The following is a 20,000-nucleotide window of genomic DNA, read 5'->3' as shown; positions in this document are numbered from 1 at the left end:
TTAGTTTTTTGTGTGAGAGTGTGTGTGTGTTTGTGTGGTTAGTTACACAGTGACCCCTCTGAGTGCATGCCCGCCCGCCCGCCCCCCCGCCCAGCCACCCACGCGGTCCAATCCATCATTGCGTTTTACGCGAATCCCTGGCTTACTCTCGATACTGATTCAGCCAGTTGTATCCACTTGACCAGCAGGTGGTCGAATGTTGGTGTTTCAGAGTTTAGGTGTTTCATGCGCTCCTCAGCCTGAGGGGGGCGCTGTGGAGCGATGCATGTATGCAATCTCAACCATTAGACTGTCAGAGTCATTAGGCAAATGTAACGTATAGTCAAATACTGTGATGTCTTTAAATGTAACAGTGACATGATAAGGGCTATCATTAACTCTGATTTGTGTGTGTGTGTGTGTGTGTGTGTGTGTGTGTGTGTGTGTGTGTGTGTGTGTGTGTGTGTGTGTGTGTGTGTGTGTGTGTGTGTGTGTGTGTGTGTCTAATGGGTGGGTGTATTCAGACACTGCTAATGTCATTTGGAATGACTAGGAGGGATTTAATTTGGATGTTCCTCATATCAGGTGTCTTGTCAGGCTGATTTTAGACACACTTATTATAGGAACACACAATCTCATTTTCATTTGACTCCCTGCGCCCCCCCCCCCCCCACACACACACACACACACGCTCACACACACACACACACACTCCTCACCCGTCTCTCTGTCTTTCTGACATTCATGCGTTCAGATATTTAATTACAGTGCATATGAAAACGAGATGTAGACTCTGGGAAACGACACTGAGAAAACACTGTCAGACAGAGTTAGTCATGTTCTGGTATTTCATTTCAAAAGTGAAGTGTGTGTGTGTGCGTGTGTGTGTGTGTGTGTGTGTGTGGGGGGGGAGTTGTCTGTCACTACCTCTCACCTGTCAGTTAGTGGGGTCAGTGTAGAAACTCATTTGTTTGCATTCGAGCTGCACTGATCCAATTTAGATTGTCACTCTTTTTTTTTTTAGACAAAATTGAAAGAATATGAAGCACTGGAGGAGGACCTTATGAAAAAGTTCAGGCTCCGAAGAAAATAAAATAATAATGAAGCAAAACTGCCTAATGCCTCCCCTCCTTTTCCGTTTGAGCGGACATTTGGAAAAATGAGTTCCAAATTCGTGCCTTTTCTCCCCATGAGGGAGACTGCTCTCACAGGCGTGTTAGCTACCCTCGTCGAGACCTATTTTTTTGGGTGTAAACACTTCAGCTCTGATGGCGTCTGCGTTTCGCTCGGGGAGAATGTGAACTTCCCAAAATGCAATGTGATGAGACTGGGGAAAAAACAGTTACTATCCCACCGAACGAACGAATGTCAAAAATGATTAAATTTCAAATAGCCATTGGGCACCTGTTATATCACGCTAACCTTCTCTCCCAGAGACATAGAATTTTCCAGAAAAACAGTAAAAAGAAGTGAACAGTTGACTTCCCCGCAGTTATACATCGAGGAATGTATGTATCCCCAAAGAGTATGAAGTGTCGAAAAATGAGATTTTAATCAACCGTTCAAGGACTCTCTCTATTGTGGAGCACTTTGATGCATAACATTGGAAAAATCCAGTGTCCTCGATTCCCTTGAAAAAAAGGCTGTGCAGTAACCTCAGTGTCCTCAACTATGATATGCACGTACGAATATATCATCTAGATATAATGTGTTTCTTTTTTGAGGACCTGGGAGTGGTATTAAACAGGCACATGAACCAAAGGGTTTCGAAAGATGCAAGCCAGACAGTTAAATCGACAGAGCATGAGCAAGCCAGCCAGCCAGACAGCCAGCCAGTCAGACAGACAGACAGCCAGACAGTGAGGGATATTAGCAGATGGAATAATAGGCGCGACATTGGTGTGAGCAGATTGCATGGCGGCGGGTGATGGGTGAGATGTCAGGGTGGCCATTTTCCTTTGGAGGCGAGCGATGAAGAGGAAGATGAGGGCCTCCAAGTGACAGCAATCAATCCGGCCTAGCGGTCTCATCAGCAGAGGAGGGGTGTGTTAGTGTGTGTGTGTGTGTGTGTGTGTGTGTGTGTGTGTGTGTGTGTGTGTGTGTGTGTGTGTGTATGGTGTGTGTGTGTGTGTGTGGGTGTGCATGAGTGTGAGTGTGTATGTATGTGTGTGTGTGTGTCAACACTGCACTTTACCCAACTCCGCCTCTGAAACAAAACAGGTTCATTGCCAGGGGGTGGACAGAGGGTGGCAGTCAGTGACAACAGCACATATCAAGCCGACGCTAAGGAGAAGAAGATAACATTGGAGGAAAATACCAAGTATGAAATAGCAGCTGAAGATGACGCTGGAGAGAAAGTGTGGAGATTTAGCAGGGCGGGGGGTGGGGATGGGGGGATGAATTTGGGCTGATGAGAGAGATGCCTAGGGGTAGAGCACAACATGGCCAACAACAGCAGACACAACACACACACACACACACACACACACACACACACACACACACACACACACACACACACACACACACACACACACACACACACACACACACACACACTCCACAATTAAGGAGAGATCGTTATATAATGAAGATAAATAAAGGGAAAACAAAATAAAGTCTTGGAGAGCAGTTGAGGATGATGTGAGGGTGGAAGGTGAAGGAAATCAGTGTGCCGAGACGTTGGTGAAACTACCGAGAGAGAGAGAGAGAGAGAGAGAGAGAGAGAGAGAGAGAGAGAGAGAGAGAGAGAGAGAGAGAAGGAAAACAAGTGTCAAGAGAACTGTGTGAACATACAGTCATTAGAGTGGAAAGCTCTCACTTAATCAGTGTGTGCCGTCGCTGCTGAATATCCTCCTTGTTTGTTTTGTCTGGGTCTTAATGATCAGGGTGAACCTATCTGCTACGCCATTGTGTTTCATACGTCCCCCCCACTGTGTGTTTAGCGAAAGTCATTTCCTCCAATTGCATCGTGAATTGTGATCATACGGAAACATATTGTTGGACAATACGGAGAAGGCAATGATAGGCTAAGTAAACAAAGCCTCTCAAATGAATCCTTATCTCAGCTGTGCGAAGTACAAAGCACTTCCTTGACATATTCCACTGCCCCCTCACCCTGTGAAAGATAGCATTGGTGATGAATGGTACTGTATGAATGGGGAAATACGCCAACACTTTACTTGGATGGTGTGTCCACTGAGACTTAGCAGATCATCTGTTAAGATTCCAGTTCAGCATGTAAAGTTGTTGTTGAACAATCACTAAATATCACCTTAACCAAATCTAACCCCTAACCTGCTGGACCATATATTATAGTTCACAAAGTGTCAACAGATAGCTGATAATCTGAGCATCTGTACCGTAATTTCCCGACTATTAGCCGTGGCTTGTACATTAATTTTGCACAATTTCTTCAGCTATGAGATTAATACAGGGGGGCAGTTAATATAGTATTAATATGGTTTTGTTTCTTTTAAACTTGCATAAAACACTGCCCTGCGGCTTACACAATGCAGCTTATACACAGGACATTACTGTAGGTAGTCTGACTCTGTGGGTAGACGATCCAAGGTAAAGTGTGATGGTAAATACATAATATAATGTGTCCATGAAGGTATGAGAATAGGAATAGTGTATGAGGGATCAGAAAGGAGAGCGAAGGTCTTTACATCAGAGGTTATTCCTCGAACGGCCAAATATTTCGAGGAGTGGGCGGCAGAACTGAGCGGAAAGGGGGGAAAAAGAAAGAAGGAGAAAAAAACCCCTCTCCAGCTCTGGATAATCGCTCCAACAACTCCATCTGTTTCCCAAATCCAATGGATTTGACTCTCAGGGAATGCGTGCTGAAAAAGCCTTGGCAACATTGATGCCAGCGGCACAGCTTTTTGTTTTTGAAGTTCCCAGCCCCGTTTTTTTTTTCTTCTTTCTCCCAGGCCTGGCAAGGTGTTTTTGAAAGCCAGACACACACAGCCGAGGTGTGAAGGGCTGGCTAAAGTTGGGGTTATGTCTCTCTTTTTTATGTGCCATCGATGTCTCACGCATGCATTTACTCGGAGAGCTCTTTGTGACATCCGAAACATTTCTCGACGGGGGGGGGGGGGATTTGGGGCAGCTGTGGCCTGGGCGTCTCCTGGGAGGCCGAGCTCAAAACTGACCTCAGGTCATGTTCCGATTTCACTCCCCATGTCTTACCCACAGATTTGATGTGATCCCTCTGCTTTTTTTTTATCCAAAGGAAGGCCAAAGAAGCTCACACAACATCTCTGTCTGCAGTCCTGAGATCAGAGATCTCATCATTCCTTTATTGTAACGGATCATTCTTGTAAAGAAATTATGCATTTTAAGACTTAATGTGCATTTTCCAGAGTGTGTGTGTGTGTGTGTGTGTGTGAGCGAGAGAGAGAAATGTATGCACACTCATGTATCGGCTTTGAACCAATATGCTTTGAAGCTACCCCCTCTCCCTTCTTCACACCATAAGAAACTCAACAAAGTAACAAACCACAACAAAGTTATGTGAATGCCAATTTGTTTGACCGCATAGTCGGAGTTGGTCATGGGCATGCAGTAGATAGAGCTCAACCTCTTGTTAGTTAGTTTACCTCCTACCAAGTTCCCTCTCTTTGAAATAGACTGTCTTACATTGAACATCACTGCGCACAAATGGTGGTGGACAGTGCAATATACTTTAAAAGTACCATCTCAATTAGGAGATGAAAACATCAAATACATGGAGTGTGATGGTGGGGCATATACCCTCAGGTTTCTATCAGAAGCAAGTATCCAGTGAAGATCAGCAGTGCAATTGGAGGCAAGAGGCAAGGATGGCAGCCCGTATAATTAGTATCAACACCGCAGCAAAACATGACCACGGAGGGATGACTAATGCCGATGATATATTCTTGAAAGTAGGATGTACAGTTAAGGAGACAGCGGGCCAAGGATAGAGCCCTGAGGTACTCCAACCCACTGAGGTTAATGAGTATGAAGAACCTCTTCAGGAAGCGATGCTAGCTCCATCAGCCAGGGAGTAGTGTAGCCAGCAGGTAATGATGAACAAAGCTGAAAGTGTAGCGAGTTTAATGATTGTTAGGTCCAGTGAGAGCACTTTCAAAGTGCCCCCTACTTCTACTAACCTCGCATGGAGGAGACACCACCCGTGGGCCCTTTGAAACTTTGACTCTTGTTATGATAAAAAGCAATTATGGCACTGTGTATGCATGGCATAAGAAGTCTACTCAAAGTAATTCAGCAAAAACGGAGTGCACATCTGAAATATACCCGTGTAAAACAGAATATTATGATGTGATGGTTTCCCATAAGAAATATGGATGGACAGACAGATAGGTATGTAAGCAGATGACAGATGAATGGATGTGCAGAAAGATGAAATACTTTATCTGGTTACTGTATTAAGTTGCGATTTTTCTGTATTCTATGAAAAGGGAAGCTGTATTCTGTATTTTACTGTATTCTGTAACATGCATGTCTATACTGAAAAAGGAGCAATGGCCACGTCATCAGTCATTAGTATACGTACATTGTGCCAGACACATAGACACACACACACACACACACACACACACATGCACATGCATTCCCAGTGCATTAGTCAGAGGGTAGTGCTATTGTCTGCAAAGTGATTAAAACAATAGCATCAAGTCTCATCAAAACTTCTCGTAGCCGCAGGCTTAGCTGAACTCTCGCATTTGCCTTTTGTCATTAGCCTTACGCCGAGAAGACCCCCAGAATGTCACCCGGGCGAAATAAATAAATAAATAAATCAACAAGCCAACAAGCCAGTGAATAAATAACAAGCCAGCGAATGCTTGTCTTTTCGTAGTCGACACACAAATGGCCAAGTTGTCGGGAGACATTAATGTTAACCGTGTTTCACAAGGCGGTTTAATTTACATCCGTTAGACTGTCAAGGCTCTTGTGTCATGTGTCAGTTCTCTGACGTGAGTATCGCTGGCGTAAGGGTTCATATTTTTTAAGAGAGACGCAGAATAATACTGACAATGAAGTCAAATCTTTTAATTCCTCCCTGTCGTTTAGTGAGTACTTGAAGGAGAATGGTGTTTGGATTCTGTGCTGTTTTTAGCCCAAAATGGATGCCATGATGGCATTTTTTTTTAAATCAAATTGCCACCCACTGTGATATGCCAATAGGGGGTGGATTGTTGGCATTTTAACAGTTTTACTCTCCTGGTTGTTTAGATAACATCCCTGTGGGAAAATGTTTTTCATTTTTATTTGCTTAATCGACAAAAGAAACAAATCCAGGCATTCTGTTTGGTGAGTTAAATGTATTTTTAGCTATATTAGATATTTTGTAAGGAAGTGTTGTCTTCCAGTTCAAAATGGCGGTGGTCACTTCCACACGCCCAGCTGTAATCAAGAGAGGAGGTACGAGCATCTGTGGCCTGAAGTCATGAGGGCAAAATGTCATAGAAACGCCTAATTACATCCCAACAAATGCAGTGTGTGGGAAACAATACTGTTTGCATAAACCATATTTGCATTTACCCTGTGTGCATCGGGAGTTATTTCACCCCCCTTACGGCCAATACATAATTAAAGGAATACATAATTTCCTTTTGCACATTATCTTTTTTTAATCAAATGTTATCCAATTTTGATTGCCAGCAGTGCAGCATATAACCCCACAAGGAGAGTACAAACATGTCTTCTGTTTTAACCATGAACGCATGCGAAAGGGAGAGATTGCGCTGCACGGCGAGACGGATGGCGGCTGACAGAGCCTTGCCCATGCTCTGCCCAATTCAGATGCTATTTTGGGTGGGTGCTAATCATGCAGTTAGTCCTCTTGATGTGTTAGTGTGGGCTGGTACGGCAACTGCTTACTGTGCCCTTGTAAAGTATTCCTCTTCACTGCTGGTGGCGATGAGCTTGTGTGTGTGTGTGTGTGTGTGTGGTGAACCTGATTTCTTCAAGTAGCCGTTGTTCCAGGGACAACACCCCTAAAGTTGTTCCAGGTCCAACAACTCTGTTAACCAATCACTGCTATGTGATGTCATCAATGTGCGACTTCACCCCCGTTCAAAATTTCCCTCCCGAAATCAACATCTTTTCAGCTCTGTGTAGGTAAGTCATTGCACTGTTTCTTCTGTTTCCCATGTAAAATAAGAGACTCGATGTGCATTTTCAAAATTATTTATTGTAAGAACTATGTTGTTTTGGTGCCAGTTTAGTAAGGAGTTTTCGAGTTCAATTCACCTTTTCGTTATAGCCCATATCTAAAGATATCCGTTAGCTGCTAATGGTAAGCATATGTTCAGTCAAATTCAGGCAATATTGTAATGACATGTATGTTTACTCCTCAATAGCTGTTAGAATAGCTGTTTTAGCATGAGCTTGTTAATAGCAATTTGTAAACTACCACAAGCTCTTATTTTAACCTTTCAGTATGTTTGAATTTGCAATGTCATGTAGATTTAGTCAGTTATGCTACTTGGCTAGAAGCACAGATTTTGGACTACTATTCTCCGATTGTCTCTTATTAGTGGGCTAAAATCTTTATTTAGTGTACATTAAGAGTTTATACTTCTTTTGATCTGCGGAGGGTGCTATTGAGGCAATGTTAGTACAGGTTCATCATTGATCAACCTGGACCAACATCACTACATTGATCCTGGGCCGTCATTACCATGTTGACCCAGGAGCAACATTTTCTCATTGACCCTGGGCTAACGTTACCATGTTGACTCATTTTCTTGTTGAGCCTGGGCTAACGTTACCATGTTGACCCAGGAGCAACATTTTCTCATTGACCCTGGGCTAACATTACAATGTTGACCCAGGAGCAACATTTTATCATTAACTATTTGTGCCAGTTTATTTGCTTATATGCGTTGGACTAAACATTGATAGTAAAGAGTTAGCCTTTAACAGAACAATGTTTTCTTGTTGACCCTTTGCTTGGACTAGACTTCAATATGTATACCCTGTCAGAGTATTCAATTAATTGGCCGCAATCCTGGTGTGAATGGGATCTTATATCAATATAGTAAAGTGCTCCAAGAAAACATTTCTTGCCCTACCTTTAAGTTAGCGTACTCAGTAACTGACAGTGGTATTTGTGTGTTGTGTGCATTTCAGAGATGGAGGATATAATCAATAAAGGAAGCAGTTTTTAAAGAAGAAAAAAAGAGGGAAAGAAGGAAAAACACCAAGCTTCATATCCATTTTCTGAAAGAAGTTGATGAACAGGCACATATTAGAAAGATTAATAATGAAGAAAACACAGCATCTTTCAGGAAAACATGCTATTCCAGTTTCAGTGACCAAAAAAGGTGATGCTACAGTATTTGTTTCACTGTGCAAGGTCTGGTCCTGTGTCTGTAAAAAGCCAAAGTCACTGGATGCAAAGTGTACGTTTCATTCAAAGTCAGAAATTATCATAAAGGTTTGAAAGTGGTTGTGCAGAGAACGTGCAACGATCACAGTGGGCACTACCCACTTTTAAAAGAGGATGGCCACTGCCATCGTATTCATCCAGACCTTATTCTGAAGATTGAAAAGTGGATCACTCTTGGACTTAAACCAAACATCATACTCCTCCAAGCCAATGAATGGTCACGAAAGCAAGGGAAAACCTATATAGAGATGTTGTCATGCCTCCTTTTTGGGGATTTTTTTTATTTCATAAAAAAATAAAATGTATTTAATACCCTGGAATACATGCTTTTAAGGAGAATGTATCTGTTGTTGAAACTAGCCTTTTTTTCTTTCACCCGATTGTGTCCTAGATCTTTTTATCTACACCATATGCATCCCACCCTGTTAATGCCACACTGGAAATTGCTTTGACTGTGGTGAGATCCAGGGCAAAAGCTGTGCTCAGATCAGTAATCAAATAATTGGTAATTGTTGAATGATTGTGCAGTAACCGTATCTTACACTGATACCTACACTTAGTTGAGTCAAATTGTTTATAATTGGGGCATATCTGTCATACGCTAGCTATTTGTTTATCCAGCAAATAGCGACGTCCACAGACAAGGTGGAGTATGTTGCATGATTTTATGTATTGAAGCAAGTCAAATTTGTAGTTTCTTATGTCTCATCAAACTACAAATACGCTACCCGATCTGGTTACATAGTGCGGTTATAGCCAATAGAGGGACGCAGAGTGAAAGCAGAAGTGCCGTTCACCCTGTTACGAGTTGATGAACCGCTGAAATGATTTTGGAAACATTATTTTAACATTTGGGAGATCCGGGGCCTTTTCACACACTTTGAGGCAGTCAGCTATACCTTGATATTTTGAAATATTTAATCTAACTAAAAACATCTAATGCAAAAGTGGCACATACGGTTATATTCTAGAGGTCCTCCACAATAATTATATGAGAGTAAAGTGGAAACTAGTTGATTTAAAGTTTCTGATGGTGTCACTTATAAATTATGTTTCTAGGACAAAAACTAGCAGAGATTGAGATGTAAGTTTGGAACAGTTTTTCAAATCCCCAGGGGGGGATTTAGACTCGGGTTAAGGTACAAAAAACTCTTTCGTGTTGCTTTAAAAATAACCTTCACCACGGCACCAGATAGACATGTAATTGAGAGATGAGGAACAGGCCTACTCTTTCTTCTTACAGCCCGTTGGCCCATGATTCTTCAAACCTAAAATTCCCTAGACCTCTACTTTTACCCTAGCTTTACCCATTAAGGTATGGTAAGGTATGTAATAAGGTAATGTTAATTTCAAGGTTACTTTGGTGTTCCAGCATTTTCAATTAAAGATATTGAATGTTATCAATCACTTTGTGATAGACCTCTGTATAAAAAATGCTCTCATGAATAATACAAATGTTAAAGTTCTAGTGTAGTGATTTTGGCCTATACAGGCCTCACTGAACCAAGCCTATTTGAAGTTTGCCACAGGAAGCAAAGAGAGAAAGTGGGATGTGTTTTTATGTCAGTAGGCGTGTTCAAGTTCAACTCCAAATGACTTCTTGCAGCAGCGAGAGTTGCCGTTGGCAGCAGGGGAGGGGATACAAACGCTGCTATGAAGTTGTACACTCTCTACTTCCCGTAGTCTAGACTTGACCATGTGACGAATCACGAGGCACATCCGAGGGGACCCGCACGGACCCTTGTGGATATGAGGAGGCATCTAAACACCTGCACATACGTCAGGGATGTAAAAGCCAATTAGGGCAAAGACCTGACGTCATGAAGGCAGGGTCTAGGCTCCGCTGCGCTCTGCAGTACCTCCAAAGCTGCTGCTCTGTTGCGAAGCAGCTGCCTGGCCACGCCTTGCTCCCGCGATAAGTTGAGGCCATGTGATACCGACTGTCGAGTCGAAAACACACCCATCTAGACCATCGTGGACAGATTTTTAACCATGTGCATCTTGTGCTGCGCAGTTTTTGTGCTGCGCAGCCATCTTGAACGCACCTAGTGTAAGTGCACTTATACTGCACATCTGATCAGCTGATCTGTAGGTAAAACTATATGTGCCTGGAATCAAATTTAGTTACGTATGTTTAGTTGTTTTTTAACAGAAGACCATAGGTGTCACAAAGTCAAATGAAATACCCCAAATGTTATGAAAATATTCATGAAAAATTGTCTTTCATTGATTCAGATGTCCTGTATGAACAAAGACAAAAAGCCCAATTACATCTAATTATATGACATTTAATTAGACTGAAACACAACTGGGGGTTTTAAGACAAAAAACAATGTGGCTTTACAACAAAAAACACAACTAAAAGGACAACTAGTGCCTTTCATTTGCCAACCCTGTCCAGCTTGTCAATAAGAAAAGACATAGTAGCATCCAAAGCTGGAGATCCAAATTGATGATTCCGTCAAGGCTGCTTTCAGGTTGCTTTGTAATTTCTGAAGTGTCTTCCTGTAATGAGGATACGCAAATGTTACGTAAGAATATGAAAAATAAGACTTTGAAGAACAAGAGTGCATTTTGTCTCATTACAAAAGACAACTTTGGATAACACTAGACAGTAACAGTAGTTTTCATGAACTCTAACAGGAAGACTTCAAAGAACAGTGCATTGCATTTTCATGCAATAAAGAATAAGGCATAAGTATAAAACAGTAGTGTGGGTCAGTATAACTGGAAAATGGAAAGTGTAGTGTTAGTCTAGGATGGAAGAACACTTAGTTACAGTACATCAGCACATGCAGCATCCACTCCGTCACAGACTGTGTCAGCAGTAACATCCAATGCCAGTCTAGTGGCAAAACCATTGGCCAGCTCCTTTGCTTCCTGCTCTGACAGGGCGCTGAATATTGTTGTCCTTGTTTTTTTCTTTTTGGGTAAAGCTTTTACGATAGGAGGCACACTCTTTTTTTGCGTCCCTGAAAAGAACAGTAATTGTGCAATGTTAGGAAAATGTTGCTCCTGGGTCAACATGGTAACATTAGTCCAGGCTCAACAAGAAAATGTTGCTCCTGGGTCAACATGGTAACGTTAGCCCAGGCTCAACAAGAAAATGTTGCTCCTGGGTCAACATGGTAACGTTAGCCCAGGCTCTACAAGAAAATGTTGCTCCTGGGTCAACATGGTAACGTTAGCTCAGGGTCAATGAGAAAATGTTGCTCCTGGGTCAACATGGTAATGACGGCCCAGGATCAATGTTGGTCCGGGTTGATCAATGATGAACCTGTACTAACATTGCCTCAATAGCACCCTCCGCAGATCAAAATGAGTATCAACTCTTAATGTACACTAAATAAAGATTTTAGCCCACTAATAAGAGACTAATCGGAGAATAGTAGTCCAAAATCTGTGCTTCTAGCCAAGTAGCCTAACTGACTAAATCTAGCCTACATGACATTTCAAATTCAAACATATTGAAAGGTTAAAATAAAAGCTTGTGGTAGTTTACAAATTGCTATTAACAAGCTCATGCTAAAATTTCTAACAGCTATTGAGGAGTAAACATACATGTCATTACAATATTGCCTGAATTTGACAGAACATATGCTTACCATTAGCAGCTAACGGATATCTTTAGATATGGGCTATAACGAAAAGGTGAATTGAACTCGAAAACTCCTTACTAAACTGGCACCAAAACAACATTCCTACAATAAATAATTTTGAAAATGCACATTGAGTCACTTATTTTACATGGGAAATTGTTGAGAAGAAACAGTGCAATGACTTACCTACACAGAGCTGGAAAGATGTTGATTTCGGGAGGGAAATTTTGAACAGGGGGTGAAGTCGCACATTGATGACATCACATAGCAGCGATTGGTTAACAGAGTTGTCGGACCTGGAACAACTTTAGGCAGTTGTCCCTGGAACAACGGCTACTTGAAGAAATCAGGTTCACCGTGTGTGTGTGTGTGTGTGTGTGTGTGTGTGTGTGTGTGTGTGTGTGTGTGTGTGTGTGTGACAGCTGTGTGTGTGTCTGTGAGTCTGTCTGTGTGCGTGTGTGTGTGTTTCTCAGAAGATTCCTGGCTCACCATTGTTCTAATGAGTTGCATACAGACAGACAGATCACTAAGTGTTTTTGCCCTTCATTTGACTTTAGAAACAAGAGGAAAACACACACACACACACACACACACACACACACACACACACACACACACACACACACACACACACACATACACACACAATGAACAATGAAAGAAAAAAAAAACTGTACAAGACCTACCAGCTATTTTAAGGACATTATTTTTTAACCAAATGAAAACAAGACAAAACCAGATTTCCATTCTCCATTTTCTCCTTCCTCTCTTCTGTTCAGATTGTGTCTCTGAGACATGTGCCATCTCCCAGGGCAAACCAAATGTCGTGTGGAATGTGCAGGGGGACCATTTCACAGCCATTGTGTTGTTACCCGCAATGAGTGCCATCAAATCCAATTGAAATTAGGTTCCCACTGCACCCAGACAGTTAGTGCAGAATTGAAGGCTACACAGAATCCCACAGGGGATATATATATATATATATATACTGTATATCCATGTCACTTTCAGACAACCTTTACCATATATATATATATTTTTGGATCTTAATGGACTTTTTTTGTCAAGGCTGTTGTCTTGAGATGGTGACAGTTACAAATTGAAGAGGAATATTGGTTCCTGTAAACTGCAGTATGATACTTCAGTACAGAGTTTAGGAAAAGTTTTCCTTTATAAGTGAGCAGGATGACAAAGCAGATGTTTTTCTTTGTGTTACATTTTCAGGGCGCCAGCTTGGATTAAAATCCATTATGACAGGTGCGGTAACTATAATAAATATGCAGTGCCCGAATATGCATATCATCCAATATTAATGACCCGGAAGGTGCCATCAAAATGCCATCAAATCAATTCTAGCTGGAGTTTATCCCAGAAAAAAAATTCCCCAGACATTTGTGTGCTTTTGCACTTCTGTTGGTGACACTTGTCTCTGCTTGCAGTATCTAACACATAAGGGACACGGGCATGGCTGATTTCGCAGAGTTGTTCCTGTTTTTGTGTGTGTGTGTGTGTGTGTGTGTGTGTGTGTGTGTGTGTGTGTGTGTGTGTCTGCGTGTGTGTGTGTTCCCAGTGTGCGACTACTGTTGATGTTATTACAAAAATGTTGGGAGTCGTACTAGTCTGTCTCCGTGGAATATCATCGGATTGCTGTTGTCTGTTTTTTTCTTTCTTTCTTTCTTTTTTAGGATGTCAAAGTATTGTTGTATTTTTCTTGCCAGTGGTTAATTATTTAGACCAAGAAATGCTCAAGTGAACAAAGTACATTTGTCTCAGCAAACAACAACAACAAAAAAAGGCAAACAAAAACTCAACCAAGCATATTCTGTGAACTCCCAGCTGTAAATTTAGTGTAATATCTGTGAACCAGCATCATTGTGTTCTCTAACCGCCCTGATTGCCTCTACTGTGTGCTTTTGTCAACAGACCCGTGTAAAAAAAAAACGTTGAAACTACATACACCAAAGTGCTTTGTTAAACACGATATGTGTGAAGCTCAACACTTTCGAGGTAGCAACTCGCAATGGCCCGACTCCTGTCAGAGGTTGACATATTTCAACACTTACTCAATATCTTCTAAACAAACACAGGTAGTAGCTGTCCTCGACGTCTCACACCTACCCTGTCAGAAAAATCTTGTTGTGTCCGTGAATATGATTTATTTATTTATAAACAGTCTAGCAATCCAGAGCCACCACAGACCTATACTGATAATTCCAGGCCAACTGATTGTTTGTCTGTACAGATTATGGACACATTTTCCACTTCACATCTTCATAATGCCATTCTTACTCTAAAAAATACAAACAAAAAAAACATGTCATTTTTAACTAGTCATACGGGCTACATGGCAATGGCCCCATTTTCCGCCATGACATCTTCGTAATGCCATTCTTTATGTCATTTTTGAGAAAGAAAAAGAAAAAAAATCACAATTTGCCAGGTGGCTTGTGCAGAGTATAGTGCTTAGGAGGAATATCCAGGGCAGGCACAGAACTTGTTTTTTCCCCACATGGAGACATAGGCCATATGGCATTCCAGTTGTAAGTGGAATTTGTGAAAATAATAATAAATAAATAAATAAAAAAAACAGTTCCCAAGTGGATAGATTGACCTGGGTGGCATGATAAGGGGGAAAGGGAGGTTGTAAAAGCACCGTAAATAACCACATTAAAAAATCCATTATAAAATAAACAAGCCGTTCAGATTTCATCCCTTTTTCCCTTGAAGGCCAGCATATGAGAAGCACTTCACCAGCAATGTGAAACGGCTGTTCAAAAGCAGAGAATGAGAGAGAGAGAGAGAGAGAGAGAGAGAGAGAGAGAGAGAGAGAGAGAGAGAGAGAGAGAGAGAGATAGAGAGCGAGATAGAGCTTGAAGGGCTCCAGGGTGGTGTTTTAACCCACTAGAGTTATTATCCATTCTCCGCCACAGGGGATGTTCTGCTCCAACCCCGACACCACACCCCATCACTCCCTCCCTCCCGCCCCCATCACTCCCTCCCGCCCCCCATCACTCCCCTCTCTACACTGGCGGTCCTCCCTGGCTGCCTGGCCTCCACGGTCAGGGTCAGATCACGGTTGCTGGCTGGCCCCGGCTCTGTTCCCGCCGCCTGGGTCGCCCCGCGTTCTGGCTAGCGCCGGACTCTGGGCTCCGGGCTCCGGGCTCTGCTCTGGTCGCCCCCACACCCTGGGTCTGTGTTATGTGTGCCGGGGGGTGGTGGGGGGCGGGGGGTGGGGGGGGGGGGGGGGGTGTTCAGACAGGGTCACGCCGCCAGGTTTTTAGAGTGCGAAGAGTGCTAAGCGTTGCTGTGGAGTTGTGGCTCGGTTCAGGAGAAAGAGAACGAAGGAAAAGAGAAGGAAAGGAAGAAAAAAGACAGAAAGGAAAGAGATTGATTCTGGAGTTGAGAATTCGGATGGTATTTCACAATCGAGCAAGCGCTTCCATTTTCTGACCAAATTGTGGAGTGTCATTTTTTAAGGGGGCTATGAAAATATGAAGTAGGCATAGATGAATGTATGCACACCATACTTTGGGGAAAGGAAAAAAAGTGGCATAGGAAACTTTTACCATCGGAAAGTTTACGGCTCCCACTAGGAACGATGCCATGCTTAAGAAATGTGGGCCACTCGATGGGCCTTTTTTATGCCGGGTGTCTCCTTGGTAGAACCTGTAAATTTTATGGCGGTGTCGGTGAGTTTATATGTGCTATTCTTGAGACGTATACCATCTGTCACCGCAGCTGTGCCTTACACCTTGCACCCAGGCAAACAGTTCGAGTTTCTTCTGAGAAATGGCTAACCTTTTTTATAAATATAACAACTGCACCGCACCGCACAATTAAATTAAGCTGCCCCGAGCCGAAATGGTCATTCTTCACCGTGCGTTACCTTATGATGAAAAACATGGGGCCTGTTTTCTTTCGCTCCATGCGAAAGAAACTTTGTAAAAGAAATGAATGGCTTCATTTAGCATGATTAGTGAAAACCCTTTAACAACTTTTCCTCCCATCGTTTGAAAGGCTATGGGAGTTAGATATATGTGTATCGGAGTTTTTTTTTTCCCTCTCACTTTTTACCCATGCGAGAACGTCACCGTGATTCAGTATCTGTTCGCGATTCACAGCCAGGAAGTAGTTAGTTACACCTCCGCTTGGGGAGTAAGAAAATGGAGTGAAAGGGATAAAAAAAAAAGAATTAAAAAGGAGATGACAGAAGAAAGAAGAGAAGAAAAGAGAGAGAGAGAGCTCAATTTGAACTGAAGCCTGGTGTTCTCTCTCAGGAGGCTGTCTGAGCTGATAATATGTCATTAGATTCGTAGGGAATGATTGATGGGCTCGTGCGCGAGGGTGGCAACAGCAATGAAACATTTGCCCCCGGCGGCAAAAAAGCTCAGCATTAATAAAACATTAGCGAGAATAAATAGCCAGCTCGGAGCTCACTGTACCTAATGAATGCCGCTCTACACGTGTACACGAGTGCTATACGTTCACATTAGCAGGGCCGCTCCGCTGAGGAATGACTGGGGAAATGGCCTCCGCTGTTTTGTCTCGATACAATAACAGTGTTTTCTTTCTGCCTGTTAAATAACAGTGCTGCTCCTCACCCGCACACTGTACCTATGCACACACACACACACTAGGGTGACTAGGCATTCCTGGTTTCAGGGGACAGTCCCTGTTTTTGGTTGCCTGCCACCAGGAAAATGCAGAAAAACTACCTATTTTAAAACTACCTAAGATAAAACATGTATGTATTTCAACCATTTTTCCAAATTTTTGGGATTTCCCCCGGTTTTGATCTCGGACATCTGGTCACCTTAACACACCCACACACACACACACACCCACACACACACACACACACACACACACACACACACACACACACACACACACACACACACACACACACACACACACACACAGATAGAGAGGTATCTACCTCATTTAAGAGGGAAAATTCTCTGGGAAAAAAATTGTTCTTTTAAGTGAATTGGTATTCCGACAGTTCACTGTTGCGTCAGTGCGTCTTTCGTTCATTCGTTCTCTTTCTGTTTCTCTTTAAGAGATGAGAGAACATTTCGGTGGCCGGACCGTAATTTGTTTTCCTGAGCTGACGGAAAGAGTAAATCATCTGTTAATGTCAGATCGAATCGCCGCCCCGTCATCCTTCAACCTCCTGCCTGCCCAATGTGTGTGTGTGTGTGTGCACGCGGGGACGAGGTGATCCATTCCCTATGGCGACCGGCCCCAGCAGTAGTACCACACGGAAGACGCTCTCTTTCACAGAGGACGAGAGAGACCATGGGTGCCTTTTATACACCCTCCCTTCCTTCCTCGATCCTCGTCCTCACTGATTTAGATAAAAAATGATGGGGCGGCAACAATGGGGTAGTCTATCCACTGTTAGTTATAGATAAGTGGGAACGAGCCTCGAGGAGAGAGGAGAGAGTTTGAGAGCCACCCCATGAAATCCACTCACGTGTGGTTTGTGGCTGCTTTTTGACATGCAGAAGACACACACATGTATTCAGGCCCACCCCTTAACAGAGCCTCTTGCACAAATCACCCTTAGTTTGTACATGCTGCGACATGTAGCCTGATGTACGTCGGAGGGATGTCTCTCAACATTTTCTCAACATTTTTCTCATGATATCCACACACCCCCCTTGCTGGTTCCAAAGAGGTGTGTTTTCTCCTATGCTGTCAGAGGTGTGTGCAAGAGCTACTGTCACAGAGAGACAGCAATCCAGCCTCTTTGACTTAGACATCTTCTGATTCACAGGGGGGACAGGGTTGAGGTGACAGCTGACAATTTGGCAAGAATATGGCCGGCCGGTCAGCGTCCTCGTCCTTGTCCTTGCCGTTCCACTCGTGCAGGTAGATGCCATTCAACTGGTGTCATGATGGCAGCCCTAGCGAGAGACACTGAGTGCCTCTCAACATCCTTTCTTGATCCTCCAGGCTCGTTCCCACTGATCTATATCTAACACTGGATAGACTATCCCATTGTTGCTGCCCCACCATTTTTTATGTAGATCAGTGAGGACGAGGACCGAGGAAGGAAGGGAGGATGTATAAAAGACTAAATGAGCGGCACCCACTGAGTGATACATATGTGCTCTTCAAACATTCAACTGGTGTCATGATGGCAGCCCTAGCGAGAGACACTGAGTGCCTCTCAACATCCTTTCTTGATCCTCCCGGCTCGTTCCCACTGATCTATAACTAACACCGGATAGACTATCCCATTGTTGATTAGCCTGGCACGCCCTCCCAGTGACGTAACACCTTCGGCTTTTTCTGTCTCTGGACTGGTCAACTGCTAATCGGGAAGGATTTCTGAGTTCCCGAAATCTGCGGAACTGCCCCCTTTGGTCGAGAACCAATCAACTTTGAGCAGCTCCAACGGCTCTGGGTAGAGGCGTGTTCAAGGCAGAGGAAAGAGTGTTGTTATTGGTTTAAACTCGGCAAATCGCTTTCTGACATCGACCAGTAGCAAATCGAGGCACTTAAAGGAGGCGGGTCAACCAGCGCTTGGAAAAAACGTGTTAGCACAGGCTCTTGGTCAGACTAAAGTCTCGCAGAGCCTTTGAAAGTCGATGGTAATCAGGCTAATTGTTGATGCCCCATCATTCTTTATGTAGATCAGTGGGGACGAGGACCAAGGAAGGAAGGGAGGATAGATAAAGAGACGAATGAGAGGCACCCACTGAGTGATACATATGTGCTCTTCAAACATCAAACACACATAGAGAGAGAGAGACAGAGAGAGAGAGAAAGAGAGAGAGAGAGAGAGAGAGAGAGAGAGAGAGAGAGAGAGAGAGTGTGTATCCTTTCCGCCAGCCCGTTTCACACATTTGTCTCTCCATCTCAGCTGTGTACATAAATAAGTGGGCGCCACAAACTAAACAAAATCCAACTTGGCACATTGAAAGTCACATTTTTTGTGTTGTTTAGTTCACTTAGTCCCATAGACATTGGCCTTGCACCCTAACACACACACACACACACACACACACACACACACACACACACACACACGACAAACCTCTGTGCATTACAGTTTCGAACCTCATTGTGGCACCTTAATGGCTGGTGCACTAGCGAGAGAGTGCCACACTTGTAGTCAGACGGGTGGTGGTACATTGGCGCAAATGAATAAAAAGGGACAAGAAAGAAAGAAAGAAAGGCACAGAGAAAGACGAGCGGGGAGGCAGACATTAGGAGCATCAGGTAAAGTGCACTCGGAGGCCATATCCCAAGCACACAGACATCACAAACACGACTCGGAACAAAAAAGGGACTCTGGAAACATGGCCTGACCTGGAAAACAAAAAAAGACAAAGCAATGATGCACATCTCAGTCACACACACACACACACACACACACACACACACACACACACAGACACACACAGACACACAGACACACACACACACACACACACACACACACACACACACACACACACACACACACACACACACACACAATGAATGACCTAGTATGAAAAGGCTCTACCTGGGGTTGCCCAAAATAAGGCCAACATAAAATCGCCGTTCCTCCTCTCTCTCTCTGTGCTGTGCTATAGTGTTGGGTCAGACCAGGCCGCTGCAGACAGAGGAGGCAGCCAGTAACCTTTGTGTGCGCTAATGGAGAGCCTTGCGCTAACCGCTAATTGCTCCCGGAGTCGACACAATGAAAGCCCCTGCCACAACGCATCAACACACTGCCTGATGGGCAGAGCGCCCGGCCAATCAGCCTGTCTCGACCCGTCCCGCCCCCGTCTGTCATCCCAGTCACAGATTACAATCATGGCTCTGGATGAGGCCTAAAAACACCATTCCCCTCATAAGTCAATAGAGAGATGGTAGATGTCATAGGTATTGTGTTGTTGTTGTTGTTGTTTGTGTTTGTTTGTTATGCAGAGTAAACAATGGCACACATGGATATTTATTTATGAGCCCTCGTTTCCCCTCCATGGTGCACTGTATAGGCGGTAATGGAGAGATTGCTATTGTATTGTTGTGTTCTGTTC

The 20,000-nt window shown here is 43.5% G+C and overlaps 1 protein-coding gene and 1 long non-coding RNA gene across 2 annotated transcripts in view; one reads left to right on the top strand and one right to left on the bottom strand.

Annotated features, from left to right (window-relative positions):
- The window catches only part of sorcs3a (sortilin related VPS10 domain containing receptor 3a), a 239,572-nt gene that overhangs the window by 51,858 nt on the left and 167,714 nt on the right, over positions 1 to 20,000 (top strand). Inside the window, exon 2 of the mRNA XM_062534116.1 lies at positions 6,322 to 6,350. Within this exon, the coding sequence (XP_062390100.1) occupies positions 6,322 to 6,350 (29 nt within the window). The remainder of the gene's footprint in view (positions 1 to 6,321; positions 6,351 to 20,000) is intronic.
- Positions 10,630 to 11,285, bottom strand: LOC134075210 (uncharacterized). The gene is made up of 2 exons (XR_009938029.1): positions 11,147 to 11,285; positions 10,630 to 10,867 (listed from the first exon to the last, which is right to left on the bottom strand). It is a non-coding gene; the product is annotated as an uncharacterized LOC134075210 (long non-coding RNA).

The sequence above is a fragment of the Sardina pilchardus genome, chromosome 1 (genome assembly GCF_963854185.1).
Source record: "Sardina pilchardus chromosome 1, fSarPil1.1, whole genome shotgun sequence".
NCBI lineage: Eukaryota > Metazoa > Chordata > Actinopteri > Clupeiformes > Clupeidae > Sardina > Sardina pilchardus.
The sequence above is the reverse complement of the archived record's forward strand: the minus strand, read 5'-3'. Positions and strand labels throughout refer to the sequence as shown.